This window comes from Dendrobates tinctorius, unplaced genomic scaffold (assembly GCF_039654945.1).
Source record: "Dendrobates tinctorius isolate UK_male_01 unplaced genomic scaffold, ASM3965494v1 ptg000348l, whole genome shotgun sequence".
Lineage (NCBI taxonomy): Eukaryota > Metazoa > Chordata > Amphibia > Anura > Dendrobatidae > Dendrobates > Dendrobates tinctorius.
The window spans coordinates 511,310-533,141 of record NW_027362014.1 but is presented as its reverse complement, the minus strand read 5'-3'; the positions used below and the strand labels follow the sequence as shown (position 1 = coordinate 533,141).

Below are 21,832 nucleotides of genomic sequence, written 5' to 3'. Positions count from 1 at the left end.
ATTATTTAGCGGCGGCTGCAGACAGGAGCGAGGGACGAGAGGTGCCAATGACATTAGGTGAGGGCAGCTGCAGACAGGAGCGAGGGATGAGAGGTGCCATTGATATTAGTTAACGGCTGCTGCAGACAGGAGCGAGGGACGAGAGGTGCCAATGATATTAGTTAACGGCGGCTGCAGACAGGAGCGAGGGACGAGAGGTGCCAATGATATTAGTTAACGGCTTCTGCAGACAGGAGCGAGGGATGAGAGGCGCCAATGATATTAATTAACGGCGGCTGCAGACAGGAGCGAGGGATGAGAGGTGCCAATGATATTAGTTATCGGCGGCTGCAGACAGGAGCGAGGGACGAGAGGTGCCAATGACATTAGGTGAGGGCAGCTGCAGACAGGAGCGAGGGACGAGAGGCGCCAATGATATTAGGTGAGGGCGGCTGCAGACAGGAGCGAGGGATGAGAGGTTCCAATGATATTATTTAGCGGCGGCTGCAGACAGGAGCGAGGGACGAGAGGTGCCAATGACATTAGGTGAGGGCAGCTGCAGACAGGAGCGAGGGATGAGAGGTGCCATTGATATTAGTTAACGGCTGCTGCAGACAGGAGCGAGGGACGAGAGGTGCCAATGATATTAGTTAACGGCGGCTGCAGACAGGAGTGAGGGATGAGAGGTGCCAATGATATTAGTTAACGGCTGCTGCAGACAGGAGCGAGGGATGAGAGGTGCCAATGATATTAGTTATCGGCGGCTGCAGACAGGAGCGAGGGATGAGAGGTGCCAATGATATTAGTTAACGGCTGCTGCAGACAGGAGCGAGGGATGAGAGGTGCCAATGATATTAGTTATCGGCGGCTGCAGACAGGAGCGAGGGATGAGAGGTGCCAATGATATTAGTTAACGGCTGCTGCAGACAGGAGCGAGGGATGAGAGGTGCCAATGATATTAGTTAACGGCGGCTGCAGACAGGAGCGAGGGACGAGAGGTGCCAATGATATTAGTTAACGGCGGCTGCAGACAGGATCGAGGGATGAGAGGTGCCAATGATATTAGTTAACGGCGGCTGCAGACAGGATCGAGGGATGAGAGGTTCCAATGATATTATTTAACGGCGGCTGCAGACAGGAGCGAGGGATGAGAGGTGCCAATGATATTAGTTAACGGCGGCTGCAGACAGGATCGAGGGATGAGAGGTGCCAATGATATTAGGTGAGGGCGGCTGCAGACAGGAGCGAGGGATGAGAGGTGCCAATGATATTAGTTAACGGCACCTGCAGACAGGAGCGAGGGATGAGAGGTGCTAATGATATTAGTTAACGGCGGCTGCAGACAGGAGCAAGGGACAAGAGGTGCCAATGATATTAGTTAATGGCGGCTGCAGACAGGAGCGAGGGATGAGAGGTGCCAATGATATTAGGTGAGGGTGGCTGCAGACAGGAGCGAGGGACGAGAGGTGCCAATGATATTAGGTGAGGGCGGCTGCAGACAGGAGCGAGGGATGAGAGGTGCCAATGATATTAGGTGAGGGCGGCTGCAGACAGGAGCGAGGGATGAGAGGTGCCAATGATATTAGGTGAGGGCGGCTGCAGACAGGAGCGAGGGATGAGAGGTGCCAATGATGTTAGGTGAGGGCGGCTGCAGACAGGAGCGAGGGATGAGAGGTGCCAATGATATTAGGTGAGGGCGGCTGCAGACAGGAGCGAGGGATGAGAGGTGCCAATGATATTAGTTAACGGCACCTGCAGACAGGAGCGAGGGATGAGAGGTGCTAATGATATTAGTTAACGGCGGCTGCAGACAGGAGCAAGGGACAAGAGGTGCCAATGATATTAGTTAATGGCGGCTGCAGACAGGAGCGAGGGATGAGAGGTGCCAATGATATTAGGTGAGGGTGGCTGCAGACAGGAGCGAGGGATGAGACGTGCCAATGATATTAGGTGAGGGCGGCTGCAGACAGGAGCGAGGGATGAGAGGTGCCAATGATATTAGGTGAGGGCGGCTGCAGACAGGAGCGAGGGATGAGAGGTGCCAATGATATTAGGTGAGGGCGGCTGCAGACAGGAGCGAGGGATGAGAGGTGCCAATGATATTAGTTTACTGCGGCTGCAGACAGGAGCGAGGGACAAGAGGTGCCATTGATATTAGTTATCGGCGGCTGCAGACAGGAGCGAGGGATGAGAGGTGCCAATGATATTAGTTAACGGCTGCTGCAGACAGGAGCGAGGGATGAGAGGTGCCAATGATATTAGTTATCGGCGGCTGCAGACAGGAGCGAGGGATGAGAGGTGCCAATGATATTAGTTAACGGCTGCTGCAGACAGGAGCGAGGGATGAGAGGTGCCAATGATATTAGTTAACGGCGGCTGCAGACAGGAGCGAGGGACGAGAGGTGCCAATGATATTAGTTAACGGCGGCTGCAGACAGGATCGAGGGATGAGAGGTGCCAATGATATTAGTTAACGGCGGCTGCAGACAGGATCGAGGGATGAGAGGTTCCAATGATATTATTTAACGGCGGCTGCAGACAGGAGCGAGGGATGAGAGGTGCCAATGATATTAGTTAACGGCGGCTGCAGACAGGATCGAGGGATGAGAGGTGCCAATGATATTAGGTGAGGGCGGCTGCAGACAGGAGCGAGGGATGAGAGGTGCCAATGATATTAGTTAACGGCACCTGCAGACAGGAGCGAGGGATGAGAGGTGCTAATGATATTAGTTAACGGCGGCTGCAGACAGGAGCAAGGGACAAGAGGTGCCAATGATATTAGTTAATGGCGGCTGCAGACAGGAGCGAGGGATGAGAGGTGCCAATGATATTAGGTGAGGGTGGCTGCAGACAGGAGCGAGGGACGAGAGGTGCCAATGATATTAGGTGAGGGCGGCTGCAGACAGGAGCGAGGGATGAGAGGTGCCAATGATATTAGGTGAGGGCGGCTGCAGACAGGAGCGAGGGATGAGAGGTGCCAATGATATTAGGTGAGGGCGGCTGCAGACAGGAGCGAGGGATGAGAGGTGCCAATGATGTTAGGTGAGGGCGGCTGCAGACAGGAGCGAGGGATGAGAGGTGCCAATGATATTAGGTGAGGGCGGCTGCAGACAGGAGCGAGGGATGAGAGGTGCCAATGATATTAGTTAACGGCACCTGCAGACAGGAGCGAGGGATGAGAGGTGCTAATGATATTAGTTAACGGCGGCTGCAGACAGGAGCAAGGGACAAGAGGTGCCAATGATATTAGTTAATGGCGGCTGCAGACAGGAGCGAGGGATGAGAGGTGCCAATGATATTAGGTGAGGGTGGCTGCAGACAGGAGCGAGGGATGAGACGTGCCAATGATATTAGGTGAGGGCGGCTGCAGACAGGAGCGAGGGATGAGAGGTGCCAATGATATTAGGTGAGGGCGGCTGCAGACAGGAGCGAGGGATGAGAGGTGCCAATGATATTAGGTGAGGGCGGCTGCAGACAGGAGCGAGGGATGAGAGGTGCCAATGATATTAGGTGAGGGCGGCTGCAGACAGGAGCGAGGGATGAGAGGTGCCAATGATATTAGGTGAGGGCGGCTGCAGACAGGAGCGAGGGACGAGAGGCGCCAATGATATTAGGTGAGGGCGGCTGCATACAGGAGCGAGGGACAAGAGGTGCCAATGATATTAGTTAACGGCGGCTGCAGACAGGAGCGAGGGATGAGAGGTTCCAATGATATTATTTAACGGCGGCTGCAGACAGGAGCGAGGGACGAGGGGTGCCAATGATATTAGGTGAGGGCGGCTGCAGACAGGAGCGAGGGATGAGAGGTGCCAATGATATTAGGTGAGGGCGTCTGCAGACAGGAGCGAGGGATGAGAGGTGCCAATGATATTAGTTATCGGCGGCTGCAGACAGGAGCGAGGGACGAGAGGTGCCAATGATATTAGGTGAGGACGGCTGCAGACAGGAGCGAGGGATGAGAGGTGTCAGTGACATTCGGTCAGGGCGGCTGCAGACAGGAGCGAGGGACGAGAGGTGCCAGTGATATTAGGTGAGGGCGGCTGCAGACAGGAGCGAGGGATGAGAGGTGCCAATGATATTAGGTGAGGGCGGCTGCACACAGGAGCGAGGGATGAGAGGTGCCAATGATATTAGTTAACGGCACCTGCAGACAGGAGCGAGGGATGAGAGGTTCCAATGATATTATTTAGCAGCGGCTGCAGACAGGAGCGAGGGACGAGAGGTGCCAATGATATTAGTTAACGGCGGCTGCAGACAGGAGCGAGGGATGAGAGGTGCCAATGATATTATTTAGCAGCGGCTGCAGACAGGAGCGAGGGATGAGAGGTGCCAATGATATTAGTTAACGGCGGCTGCAGACAGGAGCGAGGGATGAGAGGTGCCAATGATATTAGGTGAGGGCGGCTTCAGACAGGAGCGAGGGACGAGAGGTGCCAGTGATATTAGGTGAGGGCATCTGCAGACAGGAGCGAGGGATGAGAGGTGTCAGTGACATTCGGTCAGGGCGTCTGCAGACAGGAGCGAGGGATGAGAGGTGCCAATGATATTAGGTGAGGGCGGCTGCAGACACGAGCGAGGGATGAGAGGTGTCAGTGACATTCGGTCAGGGCGTCTGCAGACAGGAGCGAGGGACGAGAGGTGCCAGTGATATTAGGTGATGGCGGCTGCAGACAGGAGCGAGGGACGAGAGGTGCCAGTGATATTAGGTGAGGGCGGCTGCAGACAGGAGCGAGGGATGAGAGGTGCCAATGATATTAGTTAACGGCGGCTGCAGACAGGAGCGAGGGACGAGAGGTGCCAATGATATTAGTTAACGGCGGCTGCAGACAGGAGCGAGGGACGAGAGGTGTCAGTGACATTCGGTCAGGGCGTCTGCAGACAGGAGCGAGGGACGAGAGGTGCCAATGATATTAGTTATCGGCGGCTGCAGACAGGAGCAAGGGACGAGAGGTGCCAATGACATTAGGTGAGGGCGGCTGCAGACAGGAGCGAGGGACGAGAGGTGCCAATGATATTAGGTGAGGGCGGCTGCAGACAGGAGCGAGTGATGAGAGGTGCCAATGATATTAGTTAACGGCGGCTGTAGACAGGAGCGAGGGACGAGAGGTGCCAATGACATTAGGTGAGGGCAGCTGCAGACAGGAGCGAGGGACGAGAGGTGCCAGTGATATTAGGTGAGGGCGGCTGCAGACAGGAGCGAGGGATGAGAGGTGCCAATGAAATTAGGTGAGGGCAGCTGCAGACAGGAGCGAGGGATGAGAGGCGCCAATGATATTAGTTAACGGCGGCTGCACACAGGAGCGAGGGACGAGAGGTGCCAATGACATTAGGTGAGGGCAGCTGCAGACAGGAGCGAGGGACGAGAGGTGCCAGTGATATTAGGTGAGGGCGGCTGCAGACAGGAGCGAGGGATGAGAGGTGCCAATGACATTAGGTGAGGGCAGCTGCAGACAGGAGCGAGGGACGAGAGGTGTCAGTGACATTCGGTCAGGGCGGCTGCAGACAGGAGCGAGGTACGAGAGGTGCCAATGATATTAAGTGAGGATGGCTGCAGACAGGAGCGAGGGATGAGAGGTGCCAATGATATTAGGTGAGGGCGGCTGCAGACAGGAGCGAATGATGAGAGGTGCCAATGATATTAGGTGAGGGCGGCTGCAGACAGGAGAGAGGGATGAGAGGTTCCAATGATATTAGGTGAGGGCGGCTGCAGACAGGAGCGAGGGATGAGAGGTGCCAATGATATTAGGTGAGGGCAGCTGCGGACAGGAGTGAGGGATGAGAGGTGCCAATGATATTAGGTGAGGGCGGCTGCAGACAGGAGCGAATGATGAGAGGTGCCAATGATATTAGGTGAGGGCGGCTGCAGACAGGAGAGAGGGATGAGAGGTGCCAATGATATTAGGTGAGGGCGACTGCAGACAGGAACGAGTGATGAGATGTGCCAATGCCATTCGGTGAGGGCAGCTGCAGACAGGAGCGAGGGCTGAGAGGTGCCAATGATATTAGGTGAGGGCGGCTGCAGACAGGAGCGAGGGATGAGAGGTGCCAATGACATTAGCTGAGGGTGGCTGCAGAGGTCATACACGGGTGAAGGCAGTACTCCAGGCAGAACTTCTGGAGGGGTCCAGTCGTGCTTACCTATAGAGGGTCGTCCATTCGGCTGGCACACTGTCACTGCTTCGTTGGTTGGCGGTGACATGGTGGCAGATCCTTACTATATGAACAGTATGGTGACTGGGACCCCCAAGTCCGGCTCTGTAGCATTTTGCTACAATGGATCAGTTTGCAAGTTTTATGCATGGTCAGGGGATTTCTCTTCAGCTCTGGTAAATCTCCCTGGATTCCTGCCTGATAACTCTTACATTATGTAAGGTAGCGCTGTCATTCAAGTAGGGGATACTCGCTTAGCAGCCACAAAACCAGTTTCGGCACGGGTTTTCCATAAAACAATCATAGTCCATGCGGTTTATTAGGCATCATAAACCCACAGCAGTAACAAACTTCATAACATCAGCATAGCGTCCATGACAGAGTTCAGCTCTGTAATCCCTGTGGTCACACAGGTTATGCATACACATGCTCTTCAGCCTCAGTTATCTCACCCATCAGGGTTCACTCATGGTTCCTTCACCCTACTGCAGACGTCCATTCCCTCCAATGAATTACCAGGCACATGCAGCCATTACACACAGCATTCACTTGCTGTCAGAAGGCAGCCCCATCTCTCTCAGATGGGACCTTCCAAAATGGACCAACCAGGTCCAGGCATTCACCCCTTGTGACCTACCCTGGCCACCTTATATGGTCCATAGCTACGCCCACCGGGTCACATGGCTGCGACCTCATCGCAGGTCCTTTACCCACTCACACACTTTACAATAGCGTTCTTAAACACACCCCCTTGGTGGGTTTGTAGGTAACTGGGTCCTCCCGTCTCCCCAGCTACCTGGAGACTTCTCCTTGACACATTGAAACAGCACCTCAGCAGTATCACTGCTGATCAACACACACATATGTCTCCATCTCAAGGCCACCCACCTTGAGATACATAACGGTCATTCAGGATTCTGCCATTCATCCTCCTAGGACAGCCACAACGCCCCCAAGCAGACACAGCGGTCACTACACCACATACCTCCCCCCTCTGTTCAAACTTTTGGGGTTGAACACACAACATTACACTAGGATCTCGAGACTGGGCACTTATTACACCTTGCCCCACAGGTCGGGAGATCCGTCTCTGTCCGTCATACGGTCTCATCCTACATTAGGCCTCCCCCGCCTCCAGAGGTCAGAATACCGGTCGTTGTCTTTGACCCTCCAGTCCTGGTCTGTCTGCGTCATCAGACACTGTTTAGTCACCACACTCCTTTCTCTCACTGACCGGCTCTCCCGGTTGGTGCTGTCATAAATCTTAATCGAGCCTACTGTCTGGCCTGAGTCTGACCCATTCAGCGTCTCACAGGGCCTAAGGTCTCTCAGCCTTGTACTACCCGTTGAACTGCCATTTGCTGACATTCTTCGGCCACCTGCCATGTCACTACTTGGAGGAACTCTTCGGGTCCTTACATCTTGGGTTGAAGGCGGCCGCCACCTGGTGTCCCGTACCTCTTTATTGATCCGCCGACGGTCCAGCCTCAACTGCTCAATCTCTTGTAGGTACCCCACTCAATACTCCAAGAGCATCCGAAAGTTTCTCAGGCTTTCTACGGAGCCAACCACCATGATGGGCACCATGGCCTCTTTACTGGATACCTGGTCTTTATCATCCGGGGGGATCCTCACCCTCACCACACCGGAGATATTTACAAGGTCTTGCATTACCTTCCCGAGTCTTCCGATAATTCTCCAAATCAGACCTTTGGATACGGGAACTACATCTTTTCGCAAACCCAGCCGATTCATAGCCTCCCTTGCTAACTCTAGGCGTCGAGCAGCGTTCATATTACTCCGCCTGACCAACTGTTTGGCGTGGAAACATTGCAAATGCATCTCTTTCAGGACAGCTACCCGGTTTGCTGTATCTTCCCTGGCTGATATTATCACCAACTGCCGAGTCTCAGGTGCCCAGTGCACCTTACACGCCTTGACCAACTCCTTGAAAGCCTCATGCACACCTTCCTCAGCACAAGCTTCTTGCATGTCTTCGGGTACCTCGATCACAGACTTGAAGGTCATGGTCTGGCTCTCTTCCTGGACCGGAAGCTCTGGCTTTACCACAGACACTTCCCTCACTACAGTTGACCCGACTGGATAACTGTCTTCTTCAGTTCTTAGCTCACCAACTTCACAAGATTTTATCTCTTCACGACCCTCTGCCAAGACGGGCACCGGCAGCTCCGTCCCACCACCAGTCGGACCCGGCCGCTGTACGTCTCTGTCCAAGCGCTTCTCCCGCAGAAGACCTTTTACTACTCCTCTGAGTTCTTCCATCTCTTCCCTAAGGGTCTTGTTCATGTTTTGCCACGTTGACAGGTGACCTTTGTGGTCAGAGACTTCTTTCTCTAGCTCTTCTATTCTGTGCTCCCTTTCTCTCTCAGAGCCACAGTTACCCCCAGAGTCTGAGTCACCCCGGCCTGTCAAGTAATCCTTCCAGTTACCCACTAACTGTGTGAATACTTCAGCCGTCTTATCAATCAGGTCACCGTCAGTCCTGTCACGAAACGTCAGATCCGTTCGTTGGGCAGACGTACCGCTTCGTCCGGTCACATCTACCTCTGACCTGTCCACGTCAGGAGCAGTCACGTCTCAATACCTGTTAGCCCAACAGTAGAAACGTCTCCAACCTCCTGCCATATGTCATCAAACACGATAAAGTCCCGGCCCCTTTCCAAGGCATAGACTAAGTCCCGTGGTATCCCGCCCCTTGGCACTCACCACCTATGGGCCCCTCAAACATCACTCTGTCTACCATATAGTTCACCGTGACCCCATGTTTACAGCGAACCTGGACCATTCTCTCGGTCAGACAGAAAGTGAGAGGAGATCCTGTCAGAGTCACCTGACAATTTGAGTCCAGCCGACCTGAGACTCCTTCTCGGTGCAGAATTACGGTACACATCTGTGGCCCGTCATTATCCAGAAAGAATATGCCACATTCAGAAAACAACATACACGAACATTGCTGTTCCTCTTTTGACACACTGTCCCCTTTCTGGACCACCCCGATTTGGGTCACCGCCCCCCTGTGGGACTCCACCCCTTTTTGGACTACCACCCCGATTTGGGTCACCGCCACCCTCTGGACTCCATCCCTTTTGGGCTACCACCCCGATTTGGGCCACCGCCCCCTTTTGGGATCTCCCCATGTCCGTTCTACAGGTCTTCTCAGACCACAGTTCACACAACAGTTTATGTCTTTTTAACGATACCACACAAGTCTTTGCTGGCACCATGACAGCTCCTGCTGTCACCGATCTCCGACACCTCCGGCTGCCGCTCACACACAGCGGCTGCTGTCACCTTCGTAACCCCATAAAGCACAAATCCCATGAAAAATAACATGGAACAAAGAAGAGATCCCAATAATATTAAAAAATCCTTTTATTCAAAATAATTATAAAATGACAAAAGCATAATGCCATATAGGGGACGCTATGCACACTCACAAAATCATCATGAGGAGAAAATACATAAACCCGGACTAGAACATATGTAAGCCAATCACATAACAATACATGTCAATGATCCAGATTACATTCTATAAAAGACCATGAGTAATGTCCAAAAATAGACAAACAATATCACTCCCCAAACGTGAGAACAGTCTCTCTGTAAACTAGAGGCCCAAATACTCAGAGACCGTGTGTAAATAACACAGTCACCATGTAAGGCAACCTAATCAAGAAAGTGCCATAGTGCACAGAGAAAATTATATATCGTTACCTATGTAAGAGAGTGTGGTCCAGCGTCCCCTCACCCCGACACGCGTTTCGCCGCCTGCTTCTTCCGGGGACGCCATGACAGAGTTCAGCTCTGTAACCCCTGTGGTCACACAGGTTATGCATACACAGGCTCTTCAGCCTCAGTTATCTCACCCATCAGGGTTCACTCATGTTTCCTTCACCACGCTGCAGACATCCATTCCCTCCAGGGAATTACCAGGCATGTGCAGCCATTACACACAGCGTTCACTTGCTGTCAGAAGGCAGCCCCATCACTCTCAGATGGGACCTTCCAAAACGGACCAACCAGGTCCAGGCATTCACCCCTTGTGACCTACCCTAGCCTACCTTATTTGGTCCGTAGCCACGCCCACCGGGTCACATGGCTACGACCTCATCGCAGGTCCTTTACCCACTCACACACTTTACAATAGCGTTCTTAAACACCCCCTGGGTGGGTTTGTAGGTAACTGGGTCCTCCCGTCTCCCCAGCTACCTGGAGACTTCTCCCTGACACATTGAAACAGCACCTCAGCAGTATCACTGCTGATCAACACACACATATGTCTCCATCTCAAGGCCACCCACCTTGAGATACATAACGGTCATTCAGGATTCTGCCTTCATCCTCTCTCCTAGGACATCCACACAGCGCCCCCTAGCGGACACAGTGGTCACTACACCACATTTAGTACACTGTAGCAAGCCCTCAGCGACATGCACCTGATCAGCAGACACTTCATTCTCTGACTGCAAGCAGGGATCCGAGAATAATGTAATAATGAATGACAAAGTCCGGAGAACGCGCAGAGCAAACATGACTGATGTGTTCTGCATGGTGCGGAGCGTATGGAGCAGGGTCCTGCTGACAGACACAGGGGGTCCTGCTGACAGACACGGGGGTCCTGCTGACAGACACGGGGGTCCTGCTGACAGACACAGGGGGGTCCTGCTGACAGACACAGGGGGGACCTGCTGACAGACACAGGGGGTCCAGCTGGCAGACACAGGGGGTCCTGCTGACACACAGAGGGTCCTGCTGACAGACACGGGGGTCCTGCTAACAGACACAGGGGGTCCAGCTGACAGACACGGGGGTCCTGCTGACAGACAAGGGGGTCCTGCTGACAGGCACGGGGGTCCTGCTGACAGACACGGGGGGTCCTGCTGACAGACACCGAGGGTCCTGCTGACAGACACCGAGGGTCCTGCTGACAGACACCGAGGGTCCTGCTGACAGACACAGGGGGGACCTGCTGACAGACACAGGGGGGACCTGCTGACAGACACAGGGGGTGATGCTGACAGACACAGGGGGTCCTGCTGACACACAGAGGGTCCTGTTGACAGACACAGGGGGTCCTGCTGACAGACACAGGGGGTCCTGCTGACAGACACAGAGGGTCCTGCTGACAGATACGGGGGGTCCTGCTGACAGATACGGGGGGGTCCTGCTGGCAGACACGAGGGGGTCCTGCTGGCAGACACGAGGGGGTCCTGCTGACAGACACGAGGGGGTCCTGCTGACAGACACGAGGGGTCCTGCTGACAGATACGGGGGGTCCTGCTGACAGACACGAGGGGGTCCTGCTGACAGACACGAGGGGGTCCTGCTGACAGACACGGGGGGGTCCTGCTGACAGACACAGGGGGTCCTGCTGACAGACACAGGGGGTCCTGCTGACATACGGGGAGTCCTGCTGACAGACACAGGGGGTCCTGCTGGCAGACATAGGGGGTCCTGCTGACAGACACAGAGGGTCCTGCTGACAGACACAGGGGGTCCTGCTGACAGACACAGAGGGTCCTGCTCAGAGACACGGGGGGTCCTGCTCACAGACACGGGTGGTCCTGCTCACAGACACGGGTGGTCCTGCTGACAGACACGGGGGGGTCCTGCTGACAGACAGGGGGTCCTACTGGCAGACACAGGGGGTCCTGCTGACAGACACGGAGGGTCCTGCTGACAGACACGGGGGGTCCTGCTGACAGACACGGGGGGTCCTGCTGACAGACACGAGGGGGTCCTGCTGACAGACACAGGGAGTCCTGCTGACAGACACAGAGGGTCCTGCTGACAGACACAGAGCGTCCTGCTGACAGACACAGGGGGTCCTGCTGACAGACACAGAGGGTCCTGCTGACAGACACGGGGGGTCCTGCTGACAGACACGGGGGGGTCCTGCTGACAGACACGGGGGGTCCTGCTGACAAACACGGTGGGGTCCTGCTGGCAGACACGAGGGGGTCCTGCTGACAGACACGAGGGGGGTCCTGCTGACAGACACGAGGGGGTCCTGCTGACAGACACGGGGGGGTCCTGCTGACAGACAAGGGGGTCCTGCTGACAGACACAGGGGGTCCTGCTGGCAGACATAGGGGGTCCTGCTGACAGACACATGGGGTCCTGCTGACAGTCACGGGGTCCTGCTGACAGACACAGGGGGTGCTGCTGACAGACACAGAGGGTCCTGCTGACAGAGGGTCCTGCTGGCAGACACAGGGGGTCCTGCTGACAGACACGGGGGGGTCCTGCTGACAGACACGGGGGGGTCCTGCTGACAGACACGGGGGGGGTCCTGCTGACAGACACAGGGGTCCTGCTGACAGACATGGGGAGTTCTGCTGGCAGACACGGGGGGTCCTGTTGACAGACACGGGGGGTCCTGCTGACAGACACGGGGGGTCCTGCTGAAAGACACGGGGGGTCCTGCTTACAGACATGGGGGGTCCTGCTGACAGACACAAAGGGTCCTGCTGACAGACACAGAGGGTCCTGCTGACACATATAGGGGGTCCTGCTGACAGACAGAGGGTCCTGCTGGCAGACACGGGGGGTCCTGCTGGCAGACACGGGGGGTCCTGCTGACAGACACGGGGGGGTCCTGCTGACAGACACGGGGGGGTCCTGCTGACAGACACAGGGGGTCCTGCTGACAGACACGGAGGGGTCCTGCTGACAGACACGGGGGGGTCGTGCTGACAGACACAGTGGGTCGTGCTGACAGACACGAGGGGGTCCTGCTGACAGACACGGGGGGGTCCTGCTGACAGACACAGGGGGTCCTGCTGACAGACACGGAGGGGTCCTGCTGACAGACACGGGGGGGTCGTGCTGACAGACACAGTGGGTTGTGCTGACAGACACGAGGGGGTCCTGCTGACAGACACGGAGGGTCCTGCTGACAGACACGGGGGGTCCTGCTGACAGACACGGGGGGTCCTGCTGACAGACAAGGGGGTCCTGCTGACAGACACAGGGGGTCCTGCTGACAGACATGGGGGGTCCTGCTGGCAGACACGGGGGGTCCTGCTGGCAGACATAGGGGGTCCTGCTGACAGACACAGGGGGTCCTGCTGACAGACACAGGGGGTGCTGCTGACAGAGGGTCCTGCTGGCAGACACGGGGGTCCTGCTGACAGACACGGGGGGTCCTGCTGACAGACACGGGGGGTCCTGCTGACAGACATGGGGGGTCCTGCTGACAGACACGGGGGGGTCCTGCTGACAGACACGGGGGGGTCCTGCTGTCAGACTCGGGGGGGGTCCTGCTGACAGACACAGGGGGTCCTGCTGAGAAACATAGGGAGTTCTGCTGGCAGACACGGAGTCCTGCTGACAGACACGCGGGGTCCTGCTGACAGACACGGGGGGTCCTGCTGACAGACACAAAGGGTCCTGCTGACAGACACAGAGGGTCCTACTGACACATATAGGGGGTCCTGCTGACAGACAGAGGGTCCTGCTGGCAGACACAGGGGTCCTGCTGGCAGACACGGGGGGTCCTGCTGACAGACACGGGGGGTCCTGCTGACAGACACGGGGGGTCCTGCTGACAGACACAGACGGTCTTGCTGGCAGACACAGGGAGTCCTGCTAACAGACACGGGGGGTCCTGCTTACAGACACGGGGGGTCCTGCTTACAGACACGGAGGGTCCTGCTGACAGACACGGGGAGTCCTGCTAACAGACACGGGGGGTCCTGCTTACAGACACGGAGGGTCCTGCTGACAGACACGGAGGGGGTCCTGCTGACAGACACAGGGGGTCCTGCTGACAGACACAGAGGGTCCTGCTGACAGACACGGGGGAACCTGCTGACAGACACGAGGGGGTCCTGCTGACAGACACAGGGGGTCCTGCTGACAGACACAGAGGGTCCTGCTGACAGACACATGTACGTATCTACACATCTTCTTGTCAAATCAATTTTAGGAAAAAACTGAGACAAACTACCAGAAGCCCTCCCAATAGTGTAAGGAGAGGTTTCTCTTAAGGGACAGGACCCCTGCAAGACCACACCATTACCTCAGAGAAGCTCCCCACGAGGCAAGATGGTGCCGGACATATCAAAAGGCAAGAAGAACATTAAATCTTCAGCAAGAAGAAGTAGGAGAGGGGGAGGTATACGCAACTTGGAAAACATTGGCAGCTGAAGTGGCCAAATTGCTTGTTCCAGAGATACAACAATCTCTGGAATCCACAGTCACCATTACACTGAAGAGATGAAGGTGAGCACATCAAAGTGAGAGACTGGATAAACCTGAAGATAGAATCAGCAATGTGGAGGAAGAACTGGAGAGTAGAATCAGCAATGTGGAGGAAGAACTGGAGAGTAGAATCAGCAATGTGGAGGAAAAACTGGAGAGTAGAATCAGCAATGTGGAGGAAGAACTGGAGAGTAGAATCAGCAATGTGGAGGAAGAACTGGAGAGTAGAATCAGCAATGTGGAGGAAGAACTGGAGAGTAGAATCAACAATGTGGAGGAAGAACTGGAGGGTAGAATCAGCAATGTGGAGGAAGAACTGGAGAGTAGAATGAGCAATGTGGCGGAAGAACTGGAGGGTAGAATCAGCAATGTGGCGGAAGAACTGGAGAGTAGAATCAGCAATGTGGAGGAAAAACTGGAGAGTAGAATCAGCAATGTGGAGGAAGAACTGGAGAGTAGAATCAGCAATGTGGAGGAAGAACTGGAGAGTAGAATCAGCAATGTGGAGGAAGAACTGGAGAGTAGAATCAACAATGTGGAGGAAGAACTGGAGGGTAGAATCAGCAATGTGGAGGAAGAACTGGAGAGTAGAATCAGCAATGTGGAGGAAGAACTGGAGGGTAGAATCAGCAATGTGGAGCAAGAACTGGAGCGTAGAATCAGCAATGTGTAGGAAAAACTGGAGAGTAGAGTCAGCAATGTGGAGGAAGAACTGGAGTGTAGAATCAGCAATGTGGAGGAAGAACTGGAGAGTAGAATCAGCAATGTGGAGGAAGAACTGGAGAGTAGAATCAACAATGTGGAGGAAGAACTGGAGGGTAGAATCAGCAATGTGGAGGAAGAACTGGAGAGTAGAATGAGCAATGTGGCGGAAGAACTGGAGGGTAGAATCAGCAATGTGGCGGAAGAACTGGAGAGTAGAATCAGCAATGTGGAGGAAAAACTGGAGAGTAGAATCAGCAATGTGGAGGAAGAACTGGAGAGTAGAATCAGCAATGTGGAGGAAGAACTGGAGAGTAGAATCAGCAATGTGGAGGAAGAACTGGAGAGTAGAATCAACAATGTGGAGGAAGAACTGGAGGGTAGAATCAGCAATGTGGAGGAAGAACTGGAGAGTAGAATCAGCAATGTGGAGGAAGAACTGGAGGGTAGAATCAGCAATGTGGAGCAAGAACTGGAGCGTAGAATCAGCAATGTGTAGGAAAAACTGGAGTGTAGAATCAGCAATGTGGCAGAAGAACTGGAGAGTAGAATCAGCAATGTGGAGGAAGAACTGGAGAGTAGAATCAGCAATGTGGAGGAAAAACTGGAGAGTAGAGTCAGCAATGTGGAGGATGAACTGGAGAGTAGAGTCAGCAATGTGGAGGAAGAACTGGAGAGTAGAATCAGCAATGTGGAGGAAGAACTGGAGAGTAGAATCAGCAATGTGGAGGAAGAACTGGAGGGTAGAATCAGCAATGTGGAGGAAGAACTGGAGAGTAGAGTCAGCAATGTGGAGGAACTGGGGCGTAGAATCAGCAATGTGGAGGAAGAACTGGAGAGTAGAATCAGCAATGTGGAGGAAAAACTGGAGAGTAGAGTCAGCAATGTGGAGGAAGAACTGGAGAGTAGAATCAGCAATGTGGAGGAAAAACTGGAGAGTAGAATCAGCAATGTGGAGGAAAAACTGGAGAGTGGAGTCAGCAATGTGGAGGAAGAACTGGAGAGTAGAATCAGCAATGTGGAGGAAGAACTGGAGAATAGAGTCAGCAATGTGGAGGAAGAACTGGAGCGTAGAATCAGCACACAGGGGGTCCTGCTGGCAGACACGGGGGTCCTGCTGACAGACATGGGGGGTCCTGCTGACAGATACGGGGGTCCTGCTGACAGACACGGGGGGTCTTGCTGACAGACACGGGGGGTCCTGCTCACAGACACGGGTTGGTCCTGCTCACAGACACGGGGGGGTCCTGCTGACAGACAGGGGGTCCTACTGGCAGACACAGAGGGTCCTGCTGACAGACACAGGGGGTCCTGCTGACAGACACGGAGGGTCCTGCTGACAGACACGGGGGGTCCTGCTGACAGACACAGGGGGTCCTGCTGACAGACACAGGGGGTCCTGCTGACAGACACAGAGGGTCCTGCTGACAGACACAGAGGGTCCTGCTGACAGACACGGGGGTCGACCTGCTGACAGACAAGCAGGGTCCTGCTGACAGACACAGGGGGTCCTGCTGACAGACACAGGGGGGACCTGCTGACAGACACAAGGGGGACCTGCTGACAGACACAAGGGGGACCTGCTGACAGACTCGGAGGGTCCTGCTGATAGACACGGAGGGTCCTGCTGACAGACACAGAGGGTCCTGCTGGCAGACACAGGGGGTCCTGCTGACAGACACAGAGGGTCCTGCTGACAGACACGGGGGGTCCTGCTGACAGACACAGACGGTCTTGCTGGCAGACACAGGGAGTCCTGCTAACAGACACGGGGGGTCCTGCTTACAGACACGGAGGGTCCTGCTGACAGACACGGAGGGTCCTGCTGACAGACACGGAGGGGGTCCTGCTGACAGACACAGGGGGTCCTGCTGACAGACACAGAGGGTCCTGCTGACAGACACGGGGGAACCTGCTGACAGACACGAGGGGGTCCTGCTGACAGACACAGGGGGTCCTGCTGACAGACACAGGGGGTCCTGCTGACAGACACAGAGGGTCCTGCTGACAGACACGGGTGGTCCTGCTGACAGACACGGGGGTCCTGCTGACAGACACGTGGGGTCCTGCTGGCAGACACCGGGGGTCCTGCTGACAGACACGGGGGTCCTGCTGACAGATACGGGGGTCCTGCTGACAGACACGGGGGGTCTTGCTGACAGACATGGGGGGTCCTGCTCACAGACACGGGTTGGTCCTGCTCACAGACACGGGGGGGTCCTGCTGACAGACAGGGGGTCCTACTGGCAGACACAGAGGGTCCTGCTGACAGACACAGGGGGTCCTGCTGACAGACACGGAGGGTCCTGCTGACAGACACGGGGGGTCCTGCTGACAGACACAGGGGGTCCTGCTGACAGACACAGAGGGTCCTGCTGACAGACACAGAGGGTCCTGCTGACAGACACGGGGGTCGACCTGCTGACAGACAAGCAGGGTCCTGCTGACAGACACAGGGGGTCCTGCTGACAGACACAGGGGGTCCTGCTGACAGACACAGGGGGGACCTGCTGACAGACACAAGGGGGACCTGCTGACAGACACGGAGGGTCCTGCTGACAGACACGGAGGGTCCTGCTGATAGACACGGAGGGTCCTGCTGAGAGACACGGAGGGTCCTGCTGGCAGACACAGGGGGTCCTGCTGACAGACACAGGGGGTCCTGCTGACAGACATAGGGGGTTACTTCTGCTCCGCCGGTGGCTGATGTGTGCGGTCTCCCCACAGGTCCATCTACCTGGGGATGACGCTGGCCCTGGGCGCCGTCTTCCTCGGCCTGAGCTCCGCTGTGCTCTACATACTGAAGAAGCGATGTCCGACCAGAGGGAACAGCTCTCCGTGCAACGGCTGCAAGAGCTCCGCGCTGCCCTCCAGCCTGCTGCGCTGCGGGTACCGGTTCCAGGAAACCCGCCTCTAGTGCCACCGGCCTCCGGTATACCCTCCGATTAATGACTCGATACCTGTAGACGAGGACCCCAGTGTCAGTACCAGGCCACTTATACTAAGCTGGTGTCATGTAGGACTCTGGGCAAGCTGGGTGCCTGTACCCCCACTCCACTCCCATCTGTTCTGCCACCAGTCACCTGTACAGACCCGAGGGCGCCACATTCCCTGCTGGATACATCTGGGATTGCAGGTGCATCCACCCAGCTCTCCCAGGATCAGATGGAAGGATAGTCCCCTGGCAGCCTCCTCTCCGGGCCTCGGATCTTCTGACATTTTTTACTTTTTTTTTTTTAAATAAAATAATTGTAGAATTTCCAATAATTGTGACGTCTCCATGGCAAGAACAACCAGTAATGTATCCGTCACCGCAGCGAAGAGTTAATGCCCCGGCTCTGACAGTGTGAACAGTAACCAAGTACTGGAAGCGAACACCGAGGACCAGGTGTGCCGAGGGAGAGACCCCCGACTACACACGTCACCCCCCCTATAACTTCACCCCCATAAGAACATCACCCCCATAACATCACCCCATAATAGTATCACCCCCTTAATAATAACATCACCCATAATATCATCACACCCCCCAAGGAAAAGTTGCACCTTAATTGCAGGAGGGGATAACCTTTAGAATGGAGGGGCGCAGAAGAGAAAGAAAAATTATCCCAGAATCAGTACACGCCGGGCGCCGGAATCCCGAGTGTCAGTGAAAGCCCTTTACATGTCCACCAGTTCTGTGTCTACAGCTTCAGGAAGGTTGTATGCATCTCCATGGTTACCGACCACCTCCAATGTCTGGTGACTGCTGAGATCTCAGGTGCAGAGCGTCGTTCCTCATGGTCACATAATCGCCCTCTCTCCCTGCCTGCAGAGCACTTGTGCCGACCCCACTAACACTAGGGGGGCACAATTACCAGTGTCCCCCCTGTCTGGGACGTTCTGCCACTTTAAATGATTCTGTCAGCTAAGGAAACAAGGTGCAACCTGGCGACCTGTCCCCGCGATGTGCCGACCTCTCACCGCCACGTGCCGCACTATCATAAGCACACAGTGACACGAGTCCAGAGTGCCGCACACCTGGCACCGGAGCTGCTCTCCGACCCCGCGGCCGCCATCGCTGAGCTCCTGATTATCATCTCAAGTGTACAGACTGTTTATCACACCGCAGAACTATCAGGTCCGATAATCAGCTCTGATTTATCGTCTCAGCGCTCTGACATCTCGCTCCGCAGTCAGACGGAGACCCTGTCTGTCATTCTGGATTTCAGACGAGCAGATCCACTTTGTGCCAATAACATGGGGAATGTGAATAATTTGTGATTCTCGGGACAGAGAGAGGACGACAGCTCAGCAAGAGGTCGGAAGAGAAAGCTCTGGAGTATTGGACAAGCTCAGAAGAAGATGAGAGTAGTAGTCTGGGAATAATACAGGAGAGATAGGAGAGTGCCGGACCCAGCAATGGTCAGTGATGGGAGCGCTGCACTTGTATTACAGTTACACATCTTTCTTTTCTCTTAATGCACTAGAAAGCAGCAGCAAGACACAGAAAACAACTGACATCAGAGTCAGAGACGCTGCTGGTCACAAACGAAGACGGGGGCTTTGCATTTCTTGTGTAATCCTTTGTGTGAAGAGAGAAACAATTCTTTTTTTTAATAGAAAAGAAAATTACTCAAAACCTAGATGTTTACCTGCAACTGTCTCCTTCACTGGCCGCCTTACTGTATCCCTCAGTGTCCGCCTTACTGTATCCCTCAGTGTCCGCCTTACTGTATCCCTCAGTGTCCGCCTTACTGTTTCCCTCAGTGTCTCCCTCAGTGTCCACCTTTCTATCTGCCTCACTGTCCATCTCACTTTCCACCTTACTGTCTGCTTCACTGTCTCCCTCAGTGTCAGCCTTACTGTCCCCTTCACTGGTCACCTCACTGTCTCCCTCAGTGTCCAACTCACTGTCCCCCTCACTTTTTCTCTCACTGGCTGCCACATTCTCCATTTCACTGGTCACCTCACTGTCTCCCTCAGTGTCCTCCTTACTATCTGCCTCACAGTCCATCTCACTGTCCACCTTACTGTCCACTTCACTGTCTCCCTCAGTGTCCACCTGACTTTTGGCCTCACTGTCCACTGAAAGCTTTTTGCACATGTACGTATCTACACATCTTCTTGTCAAATCAATTTTAGGAAAAAACTGAGACAAACTACCAGAAGCCCTCCCAATAGTGTAAGGAGAGGTTTCTCTTAAGGGACAGGACCCCTGCAGGACCACACCATTACCTCAGAGAAGCTCCCCACGAGGCAAGATGGCGCCGGACATATCAAAAGGCAAGAAGAACATTAAATCTTCAGCAAGAAGAAGTAGGAGAGGGGGAGGTATACGCAACTTGGAAAACATTGGCAGCTGAAGTGGCCAAATTGCTTGTTCCAGAGATACAACAATCTCTGGAATCCACAGTCACCATTACACTGAAGAGATGAAGGTGAGCACATCAAAGTGAGAGACTGGATAAACCTGAAGATAGAATCAGCAATGTGGAGGAAGAACTAGAGAGTAGAATCAGCAATGTGGAGGAAGAACTGGAGAGTAGAATCAGCAATGTGGAGGATGAACTGGAGAGTAGAATCAGCAATGTGGAGGAAGAACTGGAGAGTAGAATCAGCAATGTGGAGGAAGAACTGGAGAGTAGAATCAGCAATGTGGAGGAAGAACTGGAGAGTAGAATCAGCAATGTGGAGGAAGAACTGGAGAGTAGAATGAGCAATGTGGCGGAAGAACTGGAGGGTAGAATCAGCAATGTGGCGGAAGAACTGGAGAGTAGAATCAGCAATGTGGAGGAAGAACTGGAGAGTAGAATCAGCAATGTGGCGGAAGAACTGGAGAGTAGAATCAGCAATGTGGAGGAAGAACTGGAGGGTAGAATCAGCAATGTGGCGGAAGAACTGGAGGGTAGAATCAGCAATGTGGCGGAAGAACTGGAGGGTAGAATCAGCAATGTGGCGGAAGAACTGGAGAGTAGAATCAGCAATGTGGAGGAAGAACTGGAGAGTAGAATCAGCAATGTGGAGGAAAAACTGGAGAGTAGAGTCAGCAATGTGGAGGATGAACTGGAGAGTAGAGTCAGCAATGTGGAGGAACTGGGGCGTAGAATCAGCAATGTGGAGGAAGAACTGGAGAGTAGAATCAGCAATGTGGAGGAAGAACTGGAGAGTAGAATCAGCAATGTGGAGGAAGAACTGGAGGGTAGAATCAGCAATGTGGAGGAAGAACTGGAGAGTAGAGTCAGCAATGTGGAGGAACTGGGGTGTAGAATCAGCAATGTGGAGAAAGAACTGGAGAGTAGAATCAGCAATGTGGAGGAAAAACTGGAGAGTAGAGTCAGCAATGTGGAGGAAGAACTGGAGAGTAGAATCAGCAATGTGGCGGAAAAACTAGAGAGTAGAGTCAGCAATGTGGAGGAACTGGGGCGTAGAATCAGCAATGTGGAGGAAAAACTGGAGAGTGGAGTCAGCAATGTGGAGGAAGAACTGGGGTGTAGAATCAGCAATGTGGAGGAAAAAAACTGGAGAGTAGACTCAGCAATGTGGAGGAAGAACTGGAGAGTAGAATCAGCAATGTGGAGGAAGAACTGGAGAATAGAGTCAGCAATGTGGAGGAAGAACTGGAGCGTAGAATCAGCAATGTGGAGGAAAAACTGGAGAGTAGAGTCAGCAATGTGGAGGAAGAACTGGAGAGTAGAATCAGCAATGTGCAGGAAGAACTGGAGAGTAGAGTCAGCAATGTGGAGGAAGAACTGGAGAGTAGAGTCAGCAATGTGGAGGAACTGGGGCGTAGAAT

General features: G+C 54.4%; 1 protein-coding gene across 1 annotated transcript in view; it reads left to right on the top strand.

Annotated features, from left to right (window-relative positions):
* Positions 1-18,252, top strand: part of SLCO1C1 (solute carrier organic anion transporter family member 1C1) — a 245,412-nt gene extending 227,160 nt beyond the window's left edge. Inside the window, exon 15 of the mRNA XM_073562346.1 lies at positions 17,785-18,252. Coding sequence (XP_073418447.1) covers positions 17,785-17,974 — 190 coding nt within the window. The 3' untranslated portion in view covers positions 17,975-18,252. The remainder of the gene's footprint in view (positions 1-17,784) is intronic.
* Positions 18,253-21,832: the final 3,580 nt, after the last annotated feature.